This window comes from Siniperca chuatsi, linkage group LG15, assembly GCF_020085105.1.
Source record: "Siniperca chuatsi isolate FFG_IHB_CAS linkage group LG15, ASM2008510v1, whole genome shotgun sequence".
Taxonomy (NCBI): Eukaryota; Metazoa; Chordata; class Actinopteri; order Centrarchiformes; family Sinipercidae; genus Siniperca; species Siniperca chuatsi.
Window position 1 is genome coordinate 9344872 of NC_058056.1, and position 22878 is coordinate 9367749.

Here is a 22878-nt window from a genome sequence, read left to right on the forward strand (position 1 = left end):
GGGCTGACAAAATCACTTGCAAGGTGGCGTTACGTTTCAGTCACCTGCAGTTATCAGATGAAGGTTGTGGTTTCCAAAATGCTGAGCATGCTTTAAAGGTCCAGTGTGTAGCATTTAGGAGGATCTATTGGCAGAAATGGAATATAATATTCATATTAATTTCCGTTACTTTAGGACGGGTTCACACCAGTCTTGTTTAGTCCGGTTGAACTGAACGCTGGATCGTTCACCCCCTTGGTGCGGTTAGTTTGGGTCGGTGAGAACACCGGACTCAAACTCTGGTGCGGACACATTGGGCAAAAAACATTTTCTCTTCCTGTTTTGGGGACAGGCGAACAAGTAGCATGTTTGCTTCCAAAATGACAAAACTTTGTGATTTTGGCCCACTTACCTCACTGTTCCACAAGTGGTGGTAGGATCTCATCAGAACCAGCCATCTTCTGTGAAGACTGTCTGATGGCAGAGTGTCTTCCTCGCTTGCATTATTAAATTATTTAATACCCGCTGTCTTATGAGACGTTCAAATGCGCGGTCCTCTTAAGTCTGCTGATAGGCACTCCAGAACAACATCAAAATGAAAAGAAGCTGACGGTGCTCCATGATGTATGATGTCCAGGTAGAAATTTGGAGGGGTTTCTTGTCTTTTTACTCGCAGACTGTATGACCGATAATTGAACATTTCCACCGCATGGCTTTTCTTTAGAATTTCTCGACCGTTTCTCGCCTTTGTGAACTCCAACCGGACCAGTTGGAAATTTGAAACGATGTGTCATCCTCACGTTGGTTCAATTCAGGGATCGGAACTTTATGTGTGAACCCGCCCTTAGAATATCTACAGAGGGAGCGGGTCCCCTTCTACAGAGTCCACAATGTTGAACCACCATATTTCTACAGTAGCCCAGAACGGACAAACCAAACACTGGCTCTAGATAGGTCCTTTCACGAGTTTTGCAGCCACCGTAGTCTCTCCTACACGCTTGGAAGGTGAGAGGTATTCAGTTGGTGGCAATCTGCAACTTCACCTCTAGATGCCACTAAATCCTACACCCTGGTCCTTTAACTAAATTGCATGATTATGGAGAACCATGTCGCTTAGCATTTGCTTTCACTGCCCTTCTCATTAAGCTTCAATGATGGGTGAAAAGAAATACATGTGTGTTACACAAATCCCTGTGACAATAGAGCTATTTTTTCCTCCTGCACTTTGAGTGGCGTGGTGGTGGTGTCTCCTGTTTTGTGAAATTTTGTGTTTTTATCATACCTGGTGTGTGGATTGAACTACATATAACCAATTCTGATTGAATTATAACTATCAAAATAACTCACCTTTAATCAGACAGATTTGGGAAGGATGCATTCTTATTTACAGCAGCTACCTGGTGGAATTTTTTTGGGTTTGATCATGAGGTTTGTTTCATTTTGTCAACAGTCTTACCAGATAAGTGTGTTTATCATTGCTTTGACCCAACAGGAGACCATTGACCCCAGAAGGCAGATGGTGATGGGGAACCAAGTGATTGATGCTCGTGGGAGGAAGTTCACCAAGAGAGTGGTGGACATCAGAGAGCTGAACGAACAGGCCAAGGTCATCGATGACCTCAAGTAAGATTCCTGCTTACTCACTTTTTGATTTTGATTCTGCGTAATCGTAGAAAAGGTTTCAGTCGTAGTCATCTGGACACTGTTTTCAGAATCAAGACGTTTCGGCTCCCATCCGGAAGTCATTCTCAATTGTGAAAAAATTGGACGGGAACTGGAAATTTAAACTACTCTGAGTTACATAAGCCCTGCCCTCAGGAAGGAATCTGCCTGAGTATCTGTAAATAGCTAGTTTCACCTGAAACTGACCTAATAGTTTCAAGATGGCCCAGTAATCAGGCCTATTGTTCTCTGGCTGCATAACAACAATAGGCCTGATAGTTTAAATTTCCAGTTCCCGTCCAATTTTTTCACAATTGAGAATGACTTCCGGATGGGAGCCGAAACGTCTTGATTCTGAAAACAGTGTCCAGATGACTACGACCGAAACCTTTTCTACGATAGAACACTCCTGGACGAATGAGGGACTACACCGTCTTATTCTGCGTAATGTGATATTGATCCTTCTAATTGGTTCCACTTGTGAAGAAATGTCTCGCATTTCATTGCTGTCTCTTTTCTTAACCACAGGAAATTGGGGGCCAGTGAAGGCACCATCAACCAGGAGATCCAGCGCTATCAGCAGCTGGAGTCTGTGGCCGTCAATGACATCAGGAGAGACGTCCGAAAGAAACTGCGTCGCTCCAGCATGAGGGTGAATGCTCATCCATTTAGCTTCCCCAATTAGCAATGTATTCACCAAAGAAGTTTGGAAACTGTCATATAGACTTTTAAGAGACCTTTGTGTTTGTTCCTTACCAGGCGGCCTCTCTAAAGGATAAGTGGGGTCTTGGCTACAAACCAAGCTACAACCGCTCCAAAAGCATCTCTGCGGCAGCAGGCCGACCCCCTCTAAAACGGATGGACAGACAGAGGTAAAAAAGGAGGGCAGGAATAGCCACTTTCTCTGGTATCATATTATTATGGAAATGATACTGTTATGGGTGCTTCATCCAGCATTTATTGTAAACAAACAAGACCAAGTAACCTCTGTCTCACACCACTGCTGTTGGCGCTACATGTTTTTGAAACCCATTTCCCATTAACCTTCTTACAAAGAGGATGCAGTGACTCACAAATTAGAATGTAGCATAGAGGAGAGAAAGTGCTTATCTCATTTGTTTATAGTAATTATGCAGATATCTCAGAATTAATGTAGTAATGATATTAAAACAGTTGACACACTATAAGACCTTAAGCAATGGAAAAACATTAACTCTGGGGCAGAATAAATGACTAAAAATAACTGGAAATGAATCTGATGAGTAACAATTTGTGCTTTGATTAAGAAGTGTTCGGTTACAGTATTTCTTGAAACCAACAGTAAGGTAATGTGTATTGTAGCAATGTCACTTCCAACTTTAAGTATTTGTATTTATGCGTCTCTGGCAGTTTATTTACATCACTTTACTGTGTCCATAGTTCCAGAATAGGGGATGTGGATGATTTACCAGATATGCGTGTGGATGCGTCCTCCCCTGGACCCCGGGTCACCTTCAACATCCAGGACACGGTAATTCTAAAAATATCCTTCGCATCTCACATGCTGACAACACAGAGAAAGCTATGATACATTAACATATTTTAGCTCCATACAGATTTGATTGCAATATTGCAAGTACTGTATGGTCTTGACACATTTGTTTTAAAGAAATCAGTAATAAAGGTGATGATAAAGTAGTTATTTTTCGTTTATGTTGACAGTTTGAAGATCATCGTCTCATTCATGTTCCATTTGTGTGTTTGTCACTGTAATTGTACTCCCTACTGCATGATATTTACATACTAAGACTCATATGATGTCATATGGTCATGGGTTTTACAGTTGATTTTAAAGGCTGCTGAAATGGAGGGACCAGTGCTCTGAGGATTTTTTTTTTTTTTTTAAACAATTTTGGATGAACTCCTTTTTTAATAACTCTTTTGTTCAATTGAAGATCAATAATCAGGCCTTGGACTCTGCACATGCATCTGTCAGTCCAGGAGAGGTATTCAAGGTAGATGATTCAAAAGATTACATTTAACAAATTAAAAAACCTAACCAACACCAACAAATATTTGTTTCCTCTTGTCCTCTGTGATCACCTTGACAGTTCTGATGGGACTTTGAATATGCAAAATCAAAACAGGATGATGAAATACTAGCGTCAGCTATATAGATATGCACCAATGTTATATTGAACAGCAGTGTGTTTGTTTGCATGATAACTTACTGTAATCCTGCACTTTGTGTCCCCAGTTACACCATGATTTATTTTAAAATGAATGTTCTACAGTGTTTATTATAAATACCAGTGGCATTCCATCAACCAGAGATATATGAGATAGCAATTTGTCCCTGATTTTATTTGAATAACCCTAACGCAAGCGAGTCTTGCATGACTCACCTGTAAATACAAGTTTATAGTTGGAATGCTGCTTAATGAATTATGGAGTCGCACTTTCTCATCCTGTCTTGAAACGGCATACAAATCCAAATCAACTTTTCTTCAGCCTTAATATATTGGCAGATTTCTAACAACTATGCATGATTAGGCTCTGAACCACAGTCTGTCAGCTGTTTTTTGTCACAACAGTAGTTCCTCTCTCACCAACAATATCAGATAAAATACAGTTTAGGCTAAGATTATATACATCAATCCAGCTTTGGTCATTGGTGTATAATAAAAAAATGCAATTAATTGGAGTAATTACCATAAAGATAAAGGTTTATGATAAATTAATTAAACTAATTTGACACTTCAAGCCAAACACCTTATTGACATTTCACTTCTTCTCTCGCTAAAAGTCTGAAAACTTAAACAGCATCACCTCCCTGGTTCATTCATTTCATTTGTGCCCCATATAACAGTTACCAGGTATTCCACTAAATCATACTTACGTAGTGGCACAAATTGTAAAGAACAGTGTCGAGGTTTTTAGTCTACCAAGCAATGGTCATGTTTCTTCAAGGTAATTACAGTGACATAGGAAGATCTATCTTAATTTATTGATGTGCTTCATATGGCATCTTTAGACGAGCCTCAACAGTCAGTAAGCCTTAAAGGAAAAGCCCGACATTTTGGGTAATACGCTTATTACCTCTCTTATCGAGAGTTAGATGAGACGATCAATACCACTCTCATATCTGTCTGTTTTAATATGAAATTAAAGTCATCAGCCGGTTAGCTTAGCTTAGCATAAAGACTGGAATTGGGGGGGAAACGGTTAGCTCTGTCTGAGGAAACTAAATCCGCCAGTTGTATCTCTTTTTTTTATTCCGCACAAAAACCAAAGCCTTTGCCAGAGTTTGCTTCACTTATCAATCCTTCTGTGGTCATTTGACCTTAACCACCCACGTACCCCGGCCACTGACCTATCAATAAACTGTATGTTTGTGAGTAGATTGCTGCCTAAAAAGAACTGGAGTCCGGATTAGTTTCAGATGCAGTTAGCAAACATTTTATCGATGTTCAGCAGCAGTCAAACTCTTTTAGTACCTGTTTCTGGGATCTGTTGTCACTGTTGACAATTGGGCTTTTTTTCCCGGGCTGCTGCTAAGGATAGTAGACTTGTATACTTGTAGACTTTCTTGGGCATTTTTCCATTGTCACCCTCTAGAGTGTCTTTCACCTTTTTTCCTGTCGGGGCATCACATTGTCCTCATCTTCCTCCTCATCTCACGCTGTCTCTCTTTGATTCCTCCTCACAGGAAGTGCATGACCTCTCAGCTCCTCTGAGAGCAGTTGCAGGCTGCTAGTGTTCTGTCATTGGACACGTCATGAAACTAGACATCTAAACTGTGCAGTGAAATTTGATTTTAGCATTTAATTAACACTAAATGTAAGAATATAAATAAATAAAAGGACATACCTCGTGGTCCAATCAACAGAACACTATCTCCTCCAAAGTTATGATTCCTTGGTTACCTTCCTACTTAAGACATCTTGTTTTTAAGTAGAAGACATGAAAACTGTCCCCTTGTGTGAGTTTGACTTTCTGTCCTTCTCTGAAGTTTCCTGAGGAGACAGAGGTGGACCTGTTGTCAGTCACCATTGATGAGCCATTCCATTCTCATCATCTCCATCATCTTCATTCTCCGTCTGTTATCGAGGGCCAGCACCCAGTTTTCAGTGCCCCTGTCACCCCTGCTGTCTTCTCACCGACACTTCCCTTCCAGCACGACGATATGAGGCGTGATGACCTGTCCTCTTCCTCCTCCGAAGACTCAGAAAAGGAGGACGAGTTTGAACGCGAGAAACCGCCGAGCTATCGAAGGCCTTTGTGAGTCGTCTTTTTTGTTTTGTTTTTTGCCTACTCAAGCATTTTTGTGATGAATGTTAGATGAAAGGAAGCACCATTAATCTCACATTACAATTGTGTGAAAGCTTTTCTTTTATGATTCATTTTTTCTACTATAAATAAAGCTTTACAATTTCCAGCCTTCACTAAACAGTCCCTTTCTTCATTCTTCTCAGCCAAGCGTCTCACAAGAAGTCCTCGGGGTTTTCTGCTGTGAGTCAGCTGTTCAGTGAGCGCTGGCCGAGCACGCCTGCCAGCCGCGGCTTCGGTGGCCCAACAACCGAAAGAAACATCGACTTTGAGCTGGATGTCCGTGTGGAGATCGACAGCGGGAAGTGTGTCCTTCACCCCACTACTCAGCAACCAGAGCATGAGGACAATTCCCTCAGGAGGTACGATGAAAGACCCATTTTTGAAATAACGCCTTGTAAAGAGTCAAATCAACCTCTACATTACGAAATCCACTCGAATGATTTACCAAATGAAATTTTATGCTTTATCTTGTCCTCAGTGGATACAGGAAATAAAACTTTATATATTCAGATAACTAAACAGAAAAGGGCATAAGCAGACCTTCTTCGTATGACAGGAGTCTTCTCCCTGTGGGTTTTTGTAGGAGCTGTGAGCGTAGCCTCAGGAGTCTAGACCAGGAGTCTCCCCCCAAGAAGAAGAAGCTGCAGCCCACCTACACCTCCACCACCCATCTCTTAGCTGGCAAGAAATGTCCCTCCTCCCTGCAGACCAAATCCAATGACTTGGAGACCACAGTCTTCTACATTCCAGGAGTAGACGTTAAGGTCAGCTTCTCTCTCAACATCCAAGTTTCTACTGTACTGTTTTTGGAGGGGGGGGTTTGTGCGCTTTAAATGACTCATTCTTCCTTTTCTCTCCCCCAGTTGCACTATAACTCCAAGACACTGAAGACGGAGTCCCCCAACGCCTCACGTGGATCCTCTCTCCCTCGCACTCTCTCCAAAGAGTCGAAGCTGTATGGTATGAAAGATAGCGGCCCTCCCAACCCTCCCAATGCTGTCCAAAGCAAGACTAACTCGCTCCTACCTCCCCCACCCCCACCAATTCCATCAGGTACTGAGCATTCCCTCATTTTTATATGCATGCCCTAGCACCATCCGTAATCACCGACACTAGACTGCCACCCCTCTCCGATCTGATGATTTGTATCTACACGTGGGCCCACCGAACCAAATGCATGCCATTTCATCCTTTATTTTAAGGCATGAATCCAGAGGGCACCTTTGATCAAATGGGCTCATGCATATTGATGCGTACCACATAGGGGAAGACTATTGTTAATATGGTTCCAATTTAAAAGTGTTGTCGACGTATAGTCCAGGCTACAGATGACCTAAACTCCCATGTGTCTTTGCAGCCAAAGGTAAGGGCAGTGGGGGAGTAAAGACGGCCAAGCTGTATGCCTGGGTGGCCCTCCAGACTCTGCCAGAGGAAATGGTCATCAGCCCCTGTCTGCTGGACTTCCTGGAAAAAGCACTGGAGACCATTCCAATCACTCCAGTGGAAAGGAATTATGCAGGTTTGATTGTTGCACCATCAGATCTTTATGGATCCTGTTCTTAGAGAACAATAACACCTTCTTGTGTGTCTGACATTCATTTGTGTTTATGTCCTCCCATCAGCTATGGCTTCCCAGGAGGAGGACATGGGTCAGTTTGAGACAGTGGAGCAGCTGGAGGAATCCACCACCTCCCTGGTTTCCTCTTCCACGTCGGCCTACTCCTCCTTCCCTGTGGATGTGGTTGTCTACGTCAGAGTCCAGGTACTGCCAACCTGACTGTAATTCTTTACAGTTTGCTTTCTCCAGAGCACTTTTTTTCATTAAAATCTTTATCTTTAAGACATTTGCAACATTAGATAATAACCATAACAAAAAAGAAAATGTGTGGGAAATTCATTCTCATTTTTCCCCATTCATGCAGTCTTACTGATGGATTTATTTGCAGCACCGTTGCTGTTTTGAGTCCTGTATAATGTCCATTTTTCTTCCAGATGTGCTCTTTGTAGTCTGAAGATATGTATCAGTTTGTCCATTAACAAGATTTCTTCAACAATTATTAGTCAATGGTCCTGAGTCAGGCTCTACCTTCCCCCAGTTCCTCATAATAGCTATTATACTTGCTATTAATAGCATTTTAGCCAAATATATGTCGCTTTCCATTACACTTTCAGAGAAATTAAATACCATACAGCTCACAGGGTCCTTATAACCTAGGATTTGTTGTATTATCTTACATACCTTTTCCCAAAGCACTGTTATTTTCTAACATTTCCAAAACATTTGTGAGTGATATACATCAAATGATCCACACTCTCTCCAACATATCTGATGTCTATGTAACTGCTTACTTTTCACCTTGCATCTACTCCAGAGCTCATTTACCTTTCAAATTTTTGTAACAAGTGCAGGCTATTCAAAGATAATTGAATGTAAGCTATGGATGTTGTTGTACATGTAGACATACAGTTACACGCCTTAAATTGAAGTGAGAAATTTAGACTGAAACATCAGTTATCTGTATTTGCAGCCCTCTCAGATCCGCTTCAGCTGCCTGCCGATGTCCAGGGTGGAGTGCATGCTCAAACTGCCCTCTTTAGACCTGGTCTTCTCTTCTAACCGTGGAGAACTGGAGACCCCGACAGGAGCCCATCCCGCTGACGGATCTCACCCGCCGTCCTCCACTCCACCAGGGCAACATATCCCCAAATCACCTCCCAGCAAAGGTCTGTGGAGCCCGACTTGCGGAATAATGATGCTGTAATGTGTGCAGAGATATGTGAAGAACAAAACGTTTAGAGTCAAAATCTTTTAAAGTCTATCAAACACCATGAGCATATCTGTTAGCTTTCACTCCATGCCATGTCTGGGCCCTGTGTGATGTAATGTTGGTCACAGCTTGTTCTCATGCATTCATTACTTTGCTCTCCAGTCTGTCTTTTTGCCAGATCATGCAGGTTCTGCCATGATTTTGTTCTTTTGCTGTTCTAGTGCAACTCAGGTCACATTTTTTATTTAGTCCAGGTATATTTACAGTAAATGTACAGTTTGCTCCAAAGCCAAAATTTTTTGGCTATAAATTAAATTATTATAGCCAAAAATAGTATTAATATTACAGTATTACATTAATATGCATGTGATGCATTAACTTTTTAGCAGACAATTAATTTGGATCTCTACTTTAATTAGCTTACGCCTTTCTATTATGAAAATGTGGCTTAATCATTTGTGTCAAATACAGGCTACTGATTGGTGTCAGACTTGTAAATTGTGATAGTTTCCTATTGTTAATAGTTTCCTGTGTTTTTCCGCCCTCCTATGCCTCCTTCCAGCGTCTCCGTTGCTGGGGAGCCCTCTGGGCAGGAGCCGCCATAGCAGCAGCCAGTCTGACCTCACCGGCCCCCCCTGTACCTCCTCAGGCCTCAGTTTCACTGCCTGCATGTCTGACTTCTCCCTCTACGTCTTCCACCCCTACGGCGCCGGAAAGCAGAAATCTGCTGTCACAGGCCTGCCTCCGGGCCCAGGGCCGTTAGGTACAGAAAGGGAAAAGGGGAAACTAATATTCTAATGTGCTAATAATACAGGGCTGCAGTTTCTAATGTTACTGCTGATAGCAACTTATTTTCCTCCTTTACTGTGGATATGATTTCTAAAAAATGTACAAATGTTCTAGATTTTGTGGAGCTGGGGATAACCATGACTTCACGCTTTATGGATAATAGATGTACAGTATTTACTCATGCCACTTGTTATTAACGTATGACTGGCCACCAAGACCGAAATTAGATTAAAGTTTTCATGATCTTCATGATTGTCGCTCTTTTTCCGGAAGGTACAGTTGACGAGGAGCCGTCTTCAGTAACAGGAAGAAAAGACTCTCTGAGTATCAACCTGGAGTTTGTGAAGGTCAGCTTATCCAGGATGAGGCGTAGTGGAGGCCCCACCTTCATTGAAAGCTTCATTCCTGCCAAAGGTGGCAAAATGGACACCACCCTCATCAACATCTCAGGTACATCGTCAGCCAAGAAGACATTTTCACTCTGTTCCAGATTCAGTTTCTTGCTGGTCTTAAACATTCTGGAAGACTTGCAATGGAGTTTATAAAGGTTTATTTTCAGGCAGGGGAAGTCAGGGACTCAAGGAATATTAGGGACATTCATAAATTAGTATGTTGGAATGTGTATTACAACACAAATGTCCTTTTGTTTTTAATATTGTTAATTGTCTTTAACTTTGTTTCAGTTTGATTCAACATGAAGGTTCATAATATTAGTGAGATGTTTGAACCCATTGCATAGTGTTAAATGTTCATACACAGCACTGTTGGGTCCTTCTGCATGTTCACTTAATCTGGGAATCAAGCCGTTTTGCCTATGTAATCAGGATATTTGAGGCACAACCAAACTGAATACTTACGGCGTAGGATCTTTAGGGGATCTGAAATGCATTTTTAGGCACAGTCGTAGAATTTTATCAGCAGCACTGTGGGAACCTTGATGTGGCCTACCACAAGACAAAGGCGGGGTTTTAAATATATATACAGCAATGAGTCCATGAAGCGATGAATGGGACATTTTACAAGCATAGAAATGAAACTGGGGAGCATGATAGATGAAAAATGTAAAAAGTACTTATTTTTCCCCTGTAGATTTGTTTTAAGGGAGCGTATACTACCAGTAACTACTGTACTAATGTAATATTCTCCCCTTAGCTGTGTGTGATATTGGCTCGGCTTCCTTCAAGTACGACATGAGACGACTGAGTGAGATCCTGGCCTTCCCGAGAGCCTGGTACCGTCGAAGTATTGCCAGGCGCCTCTTCCTGGGAGACCAGACAATCAACCTGCCAGGTGACTTTCTGACCACTCACTGGCTTTGGTCTGTGTTAGGGTCGGTTTGTTGAATGTTAAATGCAAGTATGTATAGTACAATATGTTTTTACCACTCTGTTGTTTTGTAGAAAACCAGCACTTTGTTGTAACAGTTGTTGTAAACTTTCAGCTTTGAGTGAGAGCTTTTCTAAGCTTCCTCTTTTCCTAAGATTGTACTAGATACTGTGCGTTTTCCAAACTTTCTGTCTGTTCATTGTTCAAGTTTGTAAAAAACTGAATGGTAACATTTAACATGGCCGTCAAGTAAAATGAATAATATGGACAAAAGAATAAGAGGAAAGGTTTTTACTATGGGCAGAAATATGCAAGGAAATTCATGATTTTACAAATATCTCAGCCTTCGTCTATGTCCTAATCTCTATGGGTTTAGCTTGTGTTCATTTTTAATGTCCCATTTCACTGACCTTCCGTCAGCCAACATTTCCTCCCACTTCTCCATGTTGACATTTCAAAGGCTGTCCTTTACTTACATCCCTCAACCTTTACCTTGCTTCAGCCTCTGGCCCCGCCACCCCCGACTCAGCCGAAAACGTCACCCAACATCTGTCCCCCGAGTCCAGCAGGAAAGCCTACTGGAGGACCTGGGATGGCAGCACCGGAACACAGCACATGCCCCAGTCCCCCAATGTCTTTTCTGAGCACTCCACTGGAAGCAACATGTCCCCGGGCGGCCTGGGCCACCTCAAGTCCCCTGCACCTGGACGCACCAGGAGCGTATCTGATTCCTCTGCTCCTAGGAGAGGTAATTACAAACACTCCTGTCATTTCCAGATGGAACTCAAACAAAAATATTACTCATAGTTACCAAAACACAGAATGTGATGTAAAAATTCCTTGTGCTGTAAGTCAGGGTGAGTCTTAATACACAACAATGTACAGACCAAAAAATGGAAGTGGAAAATTACAAATCGCAATGATGACTCAAGGAAGCTCATAATTTGTCCTCGACTGCCTTTTACTTAATCTTTGTTCATTCTCGTCTAGATTCGGTGACAAAAACATCCACTCCTTCCTTCAGTAAAAATGGTAAGGCAACAGGTCAGCAGGGGGCGCCATGGGAGACGCTGGTGGTGTTTGCCATCAACTTGAAACAGCTCACCGTCCAAATGAACATGAGCAACGTCATGGGAAACAATACGTAAGTGGTTACAGTTCCTGCACCTTTTTAATGTAGATACTTTAATATCAATCATGTCAGGAATGTAACGAATGTGATTTTGTGGTAATACGCTTATTCGCTTTCTTGCTGAGAGTTAGATGAGAAGATACCACTCGCATGTCTATACGCTAAATATGATGCCAGGAGATGGTTAGCTTAGCTTAGCATAAAGACTGGAAGGGGGGGCAGCTAGCCTGGCTCTGTCCAAAGTAACAAAATCTAGTACCAGCAGGTTTGTGTACAGATGAAACAAATGGAGATACGACGTGTTAGAGGAGCTGGTAGGTGCTAAGCTAAGCTAATCGCCTGCTGGCTGTAACTTCAGATTTGCTGTACAGAAAAAGAAGAAAATGAATAAACATATTTTCAAAAATGTCAAACTATTCCTTTGAAGATCACATCATTAATAGGAAAATCTCAGTCTAATAGTTAGGAACTTTAAATTATTTGCCAACACTAAAACATACAAGGTGTCTCTATCTATCTATCTATCTATCTATCTATCTATCTATCTATACACACACAGTGGATGGATAGAGATAGAGATGTGTTAATTGCTATTTTATGAGAAATAAGCTGGTATTTCAAGGTAAGAAATATCCCTACTTTTATGAACTTTTTTAAAACTAATGTTTGAAAAGAAATATAACAGATGATGCAATAGTTAATAAATATTTATACATAAACAGACATTGGTAACATTTCCACCCTCAGGGCTTGTATAGATAAATCATCTGAGTGTCGCATAAAATTGGCCTCAGAGTAAGAATTCTGGCAAATGTGTCTATGAGGGATTCATGTCACCAGTAAAAGCTTTGAATGATAAAAAAATCGCTATTTTTAGTGAATTGACTCCTGCTGTTGGTGTCCTGTTGGACAAAGATTGCCCAGTCACATTTTATAATGCTGGCTAGAAAACACTGCTTTAGTGTGAAAGAATCTATGGAGAAAGTAAATGTATAGAAAAGATATAAATCTAAGAATAAAGCTAAAAATGTTATTGACTAAGCTGGACATTGTCAGTATCATTTATTTACGTTTATTGGAGTAATGGGCTACTACACTGTCTCCTTGCTGCACTATGCACTTTTATCTCCTGCTACACATCCATTCAACATCTGATAGTCCAGCCCATATGCTCCTTTATCGCCTACTGTTATGGGCTCCATTCATCTCTTGTATACTGTTGCATCTTACTGGTCACCAGAATATGCAGTCGTTACAACTCTCATCTCTACAGTTAAGGCAGAATTGCAGAAAATCCTGCTGAATCATTGACGAACACAACACCCTCACAACTAACGCAGTACTGTTTTATGAGCTCTGCGTCTTTGTAAAGTAAAAAACATCTTCTACTCTGGAAATGTGTGGGCTCTCTGAGCAACACATACGTCTCTTGCCTCCTCCTCACCAAGTCAAGGTACTAGGCCTCCATGTCTAAATTATTTAGGACTTCAGAATATTCTTCCGTCATAAAAACATTTATGCATAGGTGTAGTCTTTGTTTAAAGCAGGAATTGTATTGACACAAAAGGTTAACCACAAAGCTGTACTAACAAGTGGCCTAATAACAACATATTGAATTGACACGTTGAGATAATGACGTAATTGCTAAAGTACATAATGACATGTTGGCCTGAAAAGCTGTAATGTTGACTTGTGAAGCAGATTTAATACTCGAGGTTGGCTGGTCTTTTCCTTTTCAGTCACCTGTGTTCAGTGCTGGGGAAGTTCTCGCAATGAGATTTCATTTATGTTTCATAGAGAGCACTTCTGCATTATTCAGCAGCAGTTCAGGAGCGCTCACAGTTGTGTTTGCACCTGCAGCTGGACGACCAGCGGGCTGAAGAGTCAGGGCCGACTGTCTGTCGGCAGCAACCGGGACCGAGAGATCAGCATGTCTGTCGGCCTCGGCCGCTCCAAGCTCGACTCCAAGGGCGGGGTGGTGGGTGGCAATATAGACGTGAACACCCTGGAGATGGTCTGTAAGTAAACAAAGCATCAATTTTTCAGGCATCTGGTGTTTTTCCACAACTCATTAGCAGCTCTTGTTGTAGCAAAGTGTAAACTGTGGATGTGGAACCGAGCCAGAGTTCAGTGCAGAGTTCTCGCACAACACTGGGAGCCGTGCAGGGATAGAATACAGGCTTAAAAAGAAGTTCTCACTTGTTTTCTCACAGTCACTGTGTAAATGTATACTTTATTTAATATATTGCATTTGGTATTTAAATAAGCTAATACAGGACATATTTACATGTTACATACATTTATAAATAGAATGTATTTAGAAATGTGTATTTCTTCAGACCATGAGTTTATGAGTATTCATGACACTTTATTTCTCCTCCTGCTGCTTTGCATGTAATGCTTATCATTGATACATTTCTACTTTATGTAGCAGATTCCACTCTGTTCACTGCCCTTGACTTTTAACGCTGTTCTTTGTAAAGCAAAATCATTTTGAAAATGAAACATTTTAATTATTGCCCAAGAAAAAGACCTGTTATTGATACTGAAGAGAGTTAAATATTTTTAAGCTTAGGAAATTTAAATAAATTAAGCAAAATTGCTAAATTAATCACTTCATTTTAAATTGACAGATGTTTGTGGAAAACATGAGTGTGTGAATATGCTCATCTTTTTTCATACTGATTTTGTTATGCAACCTCCAGTCTACAATACATAGTATTTTTAAAAGGAAAAATATGGAAATCATGTAGAAATTGGAATACCGTTTTAGTGTTTTGTTTATTTAAATTTAATCATCATGACATCATCTCAATTTTTGGCAAAAAAATTATGTAAAAACTCTTGGGGGTGAACAGCTTTGCAATCTAGTGGATGTTCTGGTCCAAAGAGTACTGCTAGTTAAATTTAAATAAACCCAGTTTCCTTCCAAATTTTCTCCAAAACCAGTTTTTCTCTCATCCAGTTTGATGGCCACCTCACTGTATAAGTGGTCACTTAACGCCACAGTGCTAACCAATTACTGTCTTCTAGCCCACATCTCCGAACACCCCAACCAGCAACCCAGCCATAAGATCCAGATCACCATGGGGTCGACGGAGGCGCGTGTGGACTACATGGGCTCCAGCATCCTGATGGGAGTTTTCAGCAATGCTGACCTGCAGCTGCAGGACGAATGGAAGGTCAACCTGTGCACCGTTGACACCAGCCTATCAGAGAAAAGGTGTGAAATGATGTCAGCAGAAGCTTATCACGTAACACAACACTTCTGCCAGTGTAACAAAATGATGATACAGATACAAATAATATTCCAGATGCAGTGATTAATCTACACTATTTCCTTCTGCCTTTTATTTGCCTTTTTATGTTTTCTTCAATCTGTACTGTCTTGTATCTCTGTTTCTCACCTTTTCCCTCCCTCCCTCCCTCCCTCCCTCCCTCTCCCTCTCCCTCCATCCTTGCAGTGAAATCTTCGTTCATGGAGACCTGCAGTGGGACATTTTCCAGGTGATCATTTCACGCTCCACCACGCCAGACCTCATCAAGATCGGCATGAAGCTGCAGGAGTTTTTCACTCAGCAGTTCGACACCAGCAAGCGGGCCCTGTCCACCTGGGGCCCTGGCCCCTACCTGCCCCCCAAAACCCCTGTCATCAACACTGAGAAAGGAGCTGCAGAGCTTTGTAAGCATGCCTTTTTCTATACTGCTGGGTGAAATATGCAATGCAGACTGTGGCATCATAAGGTATGCACAGCAAGTGTCTTAGGCAGTCGTGCTAGTTATAGGAAGTGAAATGATTTGTAATTCTAATAAGCTTAATTTGTATACCACTTTTTCAAACAGTTGACAAGGTGGTTCAGCAACTGAATGTAATCAAACATGCTCAGGAGATAATTAGAAACAAACAAAAAGCACAAGCAGCATGCATTTAGAAAGACTGGAGGCTCGATAAGGATGAAAACAACATAATACACAAAAACTGATCACCAGCAGCATGCATCATGTTCAGGTTAGAATTGATTTATTTGCCTAACCCCCCCCCCTCATTTTGTGTCTCCTGTCTTTGTCACACAGACATGGATGCAGCCCATCACCGCCACTGGCCCGGGGTGCTGAAGGTAATCGCCGGCTGCCACATCTCCCTCTTCCAGATGCCTCTGCCGGAGGACGCCGTGCAGCTGGGCGGTTCAATGAGCCTCCATGGAAATCACATGACCCTGGCCTGCTTCCACGGACCCAACTTCCGCTCCAAGTCGTGGGCTCTGTTCCACCTGGAAGAGCCCAACATCGCCTTCTGGACAGAGGCACAGAAGATCTGGGAAGACGGTGAGAAAAAGTGTTCATTTCAGGGCCTTCCATTGTATAAATGGTGTTGAAAAATAATTACATAATAAAAATAACAATCAGCAGTGAAAATGTTTTTTTCAGCAGCTCAATTAGTTTTGCATTTATACACTTGGGTTTGGCACTATTATCCCCTTTTTTGATAACTGGCTTTTGTTTCTGTCACCTCCAGGCTCCAAAGATGATTCTACCTACATTGTTCAGACACTGGATTTCCATCTTGGTCATAACACTATGGTGACCAAACCCTGCGGTGCACTCGAAAGCCCCATGGCCACCATAACCAAAATAACCCGCCGGCGGCATGAAAACCCCCCACATGGAGTCGCCACAGTCAAAGAATGGTTCAACTACGTCACTGCCATGAGGAATGAAGGTAACCATTTATTTTGTATCCTGTCATCACAAATAGGGATGCACGATCCAACCTTGTCTTTCTCGATACCTCAACTCTGTCGAATCTGAGTACCGATCTGATACAAATGCCCTCTTTTTCTCAAATTTAAAATCTGTATACTTCACTGTGTGGAGCTCATTGGAATCATTTTTAGGTCAGGCTTCCATGGCTGGCGGCCTGCCATGACTGATAGTAGAACCACTCAATTTTATAATGACACTGGCAAAAAAAAAACTGTATTAAAGGATAAGATCACATTTTGTCTTAAAACAACACTTACATGCCAACATGTACAATGCAAGAGATCCAGTTTCATTGTAGATGTTGGCATGTGAGTGTTGTTTTAAGACAGACTTGAAAAATGTGAACTTATTCTTTAATTGTGGATTGGTCACACCTTGGCGAGGTTACCTGCTCAGTAACCTCAGTATTATAGCCGATATTGATCCTGCGTATCGGATCAGTTCATCCCTAAATACCCACACTGCATGTTTCAGCACATACACACTACCCTTATTGGTATAAATGTGGTAGAAGAAATATTGGAAACACCTCTCAGTATAATGGGATAAAGTTCAATCAACACTTACTCTAAGATAGTATCAACAAAAACTGAATATTCTTACCTTAATGAAGTTAGAATTTATTGCAGATTTGGTGTATTAAACTGCATTCATTTAGCTAGGTGTACCTAATAAAGTGGCAGCTGAGTGTAAATGGTTGCTTCATTGTAGTCTCTTCTCAAACTTCAAACTTTTCTCAACCTCAAACAGCTCTGACTAAAAGAAGACAGACGCAGCGTTTCTTCTCCAAAAGAGCTACCTTCTGTCCCCCTTTCCTTGCAGCTGCTGCCTGTTATCTTAAATGTAAAATAGGCGCAGATAGTATTTAACAAAGCAGAAACGTAGGTAAGTGTGAACATGACCTTCAACTCAAAAGAGTTTTGACGTGTGTTATCTCTTGTTTCAGAGTTGAACTTGCTCAGGAACGTGGAAGCCAACAACCAAGAGAGCGGAGCGGCTGCCAAAAGCTCGAGTCTGCTGAGCAGCTTCCGCAGCACCTCCAGCTACAACCATGAAACTGAGACAATCTTTGCTCTTCCCAGAATGCAACTGGACTTCAAGTCCATCCACGTACAGGATCCTGATGAACCTTCTCTAACAGGTAAGACTGGGCCCCACTGTTGTTTTTTCTGACTGTTTTCAGGTCTGTATCCTTTTATCACTTTAGTCAGCAAATACTGTGTCAATTGACTTGACTTCCATGACCTCAGGACAATCGCATCAACTTTGCTGCACGGTAATATTTTATTTGTACAACAAAAAAAATTGTTCTATTTTTCAATCTGGTTTAAAGAAATGTGGTTTCAATCAAAAGTCAGGTGTCAAGCATTTGTAACAAACACACCTCATCTGACAAAACACAGTGTGTCCCAGTTCCATGTTACACACTAACTCTATACACATGCTGCAAACTTGTCACCTTTCGGCGACATTTGTAGTTGATAATGAAAAATGGGGAGTACTATACTACTGCACATGTGATGAAGTTGTATAAAGCTTTTTCTAGCTCCATTCCATACTAGCTGAAGTCTGATAAATTGCCTCAAGTCCCAAGCCGCGTCGGCTGGGCCTGAAGACTACAAGTTAGAAAATGAAAACAATCTGTGGGTGTGGAGTTAGGAAGAAGCTCCTCATCTGTGCTGCATGCTGGCTCAAGGCTACATTAGCCGCTACTAGCATAACACACCCGAATCTCTGACTGAACTGTCGGGGGTCGAGTTGCATTATGGGTAATGTAGGGGCCAGGTTTGCCAAGGAAGTAGAATGTGAGGAATAAAAAACATGATATTTCTGGTTCTGCTGCATTGATTTTGATCCCCCTTTCTTTCTTTTTTTCCCCCAGAGTGTTCAGATTAGGAGTCATGTTAACACCACTGCTTACAAAGCAGCTATGTGTTAAGAATGAAATCTGTGATTTAGGAAGCAACATTTGCCAAATGGAAATGTAGGATTTTTGAATAAAATCCTTCAAATGTAATCACTGAGGAAGTTTAAGTAAACTACCGTTCAAAAGTTTGGAGTCACCTGTTATATTGATGTTTTTCTTTGTTCCTTCAATAATGGCTATTTTAACATAGATTAAAACAGTATAATTATACACCAAATGTGTTTCTTTACATTTGAAAGCGTTTTAGAATAATTAAATGATAAAATGTCCCCACAGTGTTGCATGTAACCATGTAACCATTTTTCCCCCCAAATAGTCCAGTCCAGAAAAGCTTAAGTGACCTTAGATCATTTTTGACCCACAACTGTGCAATTGGGCTCTAAATATTGTGGGAACCCATTTTTCTGCAGTTTCAGAGGGCCCAGTTTCAACCTATTCAGTGATTTGTCAGTCCATAGTATGTTCAGCTGCTATTCCGTGATCCAATTCCAATAGTGCTAACCCTGGACTAACCGACTATTTGTATTTTGAAGTTGTAAGAATGGCTTTGCCAAAGCAACACGCCTGTTAACCCCAGCTTGTTATGGACATTATTGTGCACTTGACACTAAAGCAGGCTTTAGCAACTTTTAAGCAGAAGTGTAAAAGAATCAGTTGTTTGTCTCTGGTCCAGATCTTACATTTTTTGCTTTGTTCCAGACTCTAACAGCAAACCCAAAGTGGAGTGCAGCGTGGTGACAGAATTCACAGACCACATCTGCGTCACCATGGACGCTGAGCTCATCATGTTTCTTCATGACCTGGTGTCTGCCTACCTGAAGGAGAAGGAGAAAGGTTTTTGTCTTTCCAACAGTCATTCATTCATTCCACAGTCCTTTCACTCAGTCAGTCAGTGAGAAAATAAACATTGTTTAGTCATTTCAACTGTCCAAACTCTCTGGGACAAATTCATGAGTCATCTACAACAGGTGTAGCAATGAAAATGATTTTATTCAAGAGTGGAAAATGCTTTCAAGCTTCTGAACAATGCATTGTACAGCATGTCAAGAAAATGACTCATCAAACTATCCAAAGAGAAATAACAAGATGAACCACATCTGTCTGCCTCCGTACCCGTGAAGCTGTTTGTATGCTGTTGGACACATTTTAGAGAGCAGCATGAAACGCAGGAAGCTGAGTGTTATTTTCACACACAGCGGGGAGGTCAGAGAGCCCAGTGCAGGCAGCATTTTAATGGGTTTCCTATTGTCAGACAGGAAAAAAATTAGCACTCTTTATGCCGACAACCTTGCATTCTTCATGACAATTAAAATAGTGCCATGACTTTGTTCTGTTGATTCTGCAGCTGAATAGAAAGAGAGAAGAGGTGAGCGGTGAAGATGAATCCTGATTAATTAAAATAGGGCAGATGGGCATTTGAATGTGAATAGAATGTCTGGATCTAAACTATCAAGGTGCCGACTGTGCTTTCAGGTATATTAATGAATGTTTATTGTGCTCTACTTCTGGATGTTGTTGTTGAAGAATGTGTTTGCCACGTTAAAAAGAAAACATCAGGGCAGTGGAGCGTGCGAAGCAACAAGCTTATTGCCTCTCCGCTCCCCCGTCTGTCCTCAGCCCTTTTTGCCCCGAGGATGTTCGCGGCTCGGCCAGGCCAGAAGAGCCCCACAGCCCTGCATGACGACAGCTCCACAGACAAGGACAAGGACGACGGCATAAACTACACCACGGTGGACTGGAGGGAGTTCATGTGCAACACCTGGCACTTGGAGCCGACTCTCAGGTCAGCTCTGCTCCACCGCACCAGTGGCATTTGGAGTGTTTTTTTGTTTTTTTTTGTTTAGTTTAGTTTTTTTGTGATCAGACGCACACCCTTTCATATGATGTCATAATGCTCAGTCACGAATAATGCTCATTCAAAACCGGCAGAGGAGAAAACAGAAGAGCATTTGTGACACACTACATTCCCACAATGACGCACATACCAAACAAACAATTCCAAATATACAAAGCTGTCGCGCAGCATTGTATAAGACCATTAACTTGGAGTCTTGGTATTTCTACTATTTATAGTAGAAAGAGCATACAATGCAAGCAGCTGAGTGTTGATACTAATTCTGCTATTTCTAGTAGAAACAGTAGAATATAGGCTTCTTTGAAAACAACATAAAGGACGCACCAAAATCCCATTTCAAGCTGTTTTCATCACGTTTGTTGGGCTTGTGTAAACTTTGAGTTGTGAATTGTGAGTGACAGCTATTCAGTGAGCTGTGGATTTAGAGTATTCCTTTACTTAAGTAGTAATACCATGATGTTAAAAAATACTGTAAAAATAAGTTAAGTATGTAAGTATTGGCAGTAAAATGTACTTAAAGTATCAAAAGTATCTATTTATATTATTATTAGTAATGCATGAATGCGTAAGCAGCGTTGTATGTTGCAGGTGGTTGAGGTGGAGCTAATTTTAAATTTGAATACATGATAGATGAATCTGTAGCAATGCAATGTATTTTATAAATTCATCATAGATTCTGTATATAATAACTTAATCACCAAAGTAACTAGTACTACAATTGTTAAATAATGTAGTGGAGTAAAAATACAGTAGAAGTATAAAGTAGCAGAAAATGGAAATACTTAATTAAATTTTCAAAACTTTAATTAAGTACAGTACTTGAGTAATTGTACTGAGCTACGTTCTACCACTGTTAGTGAGGGACTGAAGTCATTTGTAAAGAACAAATGAGTCTGTAGTTTTGAGTGTAAATCATTCTCCGGTAATTAGCATAAACTGTCTGAAATGCATTTAGCATTGACTAAAGGAAACATTTCCTCTATTTTCAGGCTTATCTCCTGGACAGGACGTAAGATTGACCCAGTGGGTGTGGACTACATCTTGCAAAAACTGGGCTTCCACCACGCCAGGACTACGATTCCCAAGTGGCTGCAGAGGGGCGTGATGGACCCGCTGGACAAGGTGCTGTCAGTGCTCATCAAGAAACTGGGCACCGCCCTGCAGGACGAGAAGGACAAGAAAGGCAGAGACAAAGAGGAACACTAATACCACAGAAGTTCTCTACAGGTCACAAACACTGGATTACTGTATTACAATGGCCACTACTGTACAACACTTGGTCTAATTTTACTTGCTACACCCTGTGATTTTCAGCATAGTTGTTTACTGTGGCGCATACCACTAGCGACTCTGACTGACGCGTTTTGCACCAATGTTATTTTCTGTATATTTTGAACAAAGTAGCAAATGTTAGTATTATTTGACTGCTTTAATGGTAAAACCCTGCCTCTTTTACCTGTTGTAAATGACCTTACTGAAATCGCTTGAAAGTTTATTTTAAGGCTTACCAATATTTCATGAGAAATGATTTCTTAAACCATTGCCTTTTCTTTGTTTCCCATGGAACACATGGTAGATATGCTTTATGTATTTTATAGCGTAGTTTTAAGATATTTAAGAACAGTTCAGTGACAGTGTTCTTGATCCTTTTGATGTGAACAAATGAATACTCTGAGGTTACGGCACATCATCCACTCAGTCATGAGGATGACATAAACTTGTAATTATAATTTGAACCAAGATCATTTATGGGTATGTGAAATGCAAAGTCTATATCATGTATTAGCTTGGTGTGTCAAGCTTATTTTTGTCTTTTTTTAATCCATACAGTAGAACCAGTGTATATAATTAAATTTCTTAAATGTGTTGATTTCCTAACTTAATAAAAATATTGCCATTCAATTTTAGATGAGGCTCAAGGTCTGTTATTTTGGAGCGTTCAGTTGGTTAACTAATACTTTTAACAGGTATTGTTATTTAAAGTTTTAGAAATGGTGTAAAAATTCTGTTAAAAGCGCACTCCACCGATTTTACGCGCCAAGGTCAGTTTTCTCGTCATGAGTACTATTGTGAAAACAGTTGTATAATGTCTTCTGTGGCTCTAGAGGAGAGTTCTGAAGTCCGAAAAAAAACAACTGATGATGTCATAGTGATGTCATCAGGGTCATCTTGGCCTTGGATTGGACGTAATGTATAACAGAATGCAGGAATTAACAAACTGGGGAGTATGGAATTTGTAAGACGTGGGCATTTACCAGTCAAAAAATGATGTTATTGGTTGCATTCTGGGAAATGTAGGATCCAGTGTTTTTGGAGCTTGACTCACACAAGGGACTCAAAATTAGGACTCTGCTGCTTCAAATTT

General features: G+C 41.0%; 1 protein-coding gene across 13 annotated transcripts in view; it reads left to right on the forward strand.

The window, feature by feature from the left end:
* kiaa1109 (KIAA1109 ortholog) overlaps positions 1-22420 on the forward strand; it is a 73051-nt gene extending 50631 nt beyond the window's left edge. For 7 of the 13 annotated variants that reach the window (XM_044165727.1, XM_044165736.1, XM_044165733.1 and 4 more), the window contains 26 exons: positions 1472-1602; positions 2170-2293; positions 2401-2513; positions 3061-3151; positions 3576-3635; positions 5633-5901; positions 6096-6311; positions 6536-6716; positions 6816-7005; positions 7310-7471; positions 7575-7714; positions 8481-8676; positions 9283-9483; positions 9783-9959; positions 10662-10799; positions 11338-11583; positions 11826-11979; positions 13828-13985; positions 15001-15190; positions 15432-15649; positions 16042-16293; positions 16484-16687; positions 17678-17872; positions 19358-19492; positions 20276-20441; positions 21503-22420. In XM_044165727.1, the coding sequence (XP_044021662.1) occupies positions 1472-1602; positions 2170-2293; positions 2401-2513; positions 3061-3151; positions 3576-3635; positions 5633-5901; positions 6096-6311; positions 6536-6716; positions 6816-7005; positions 7310-7471; positions 7575-7714; positions 8481-8676; positions 9283-9483; positions 9783-9959; positions 10662-10799; positions 11338-11583; positions 11826-11979; positions 13828-13985; positions 15001-15190; positions 15432-15649; positions 16042-16293; positions 16484-16687; positions 17678-17872; positions 19358-19492; positions 20276-20441; positions 21503-21719 (4524 nt within the window). In that variant the 3' untranslated portion in view covers positions 21720-22420. The remainder of the gene's footprint in view (positions 1-1471; positions 1603-2169; positions 2294-2400; positions 2514-3060; positions 3152-3575; positions 3636-5632; positions 5902-6095; positions 6312-6535; positions 6717-6815; positions 7006-7309; positions 7472-7574; positions 7715-8480; positions 8677-9282; positions 9484-9782; positions 9960-10661; positions 10800-11337; positions 11584-11825; positions 11980-13827; positions 13986-15000; positions 15191-15431; positions 15650-16041; positions 16294-16483; positions 16688-17677; positions 17873-19357; positions 19493-20275; positions 20442-21502) is intronic. The other 6 variants (XM_044165732.1, XM_044165740.1, XM_044165728.1 and 3 more) reach the window with 5 other exon arrangements.
* The last annotated feature ends 458 nt before the right edge of the window (positions 22421-22878 follow it).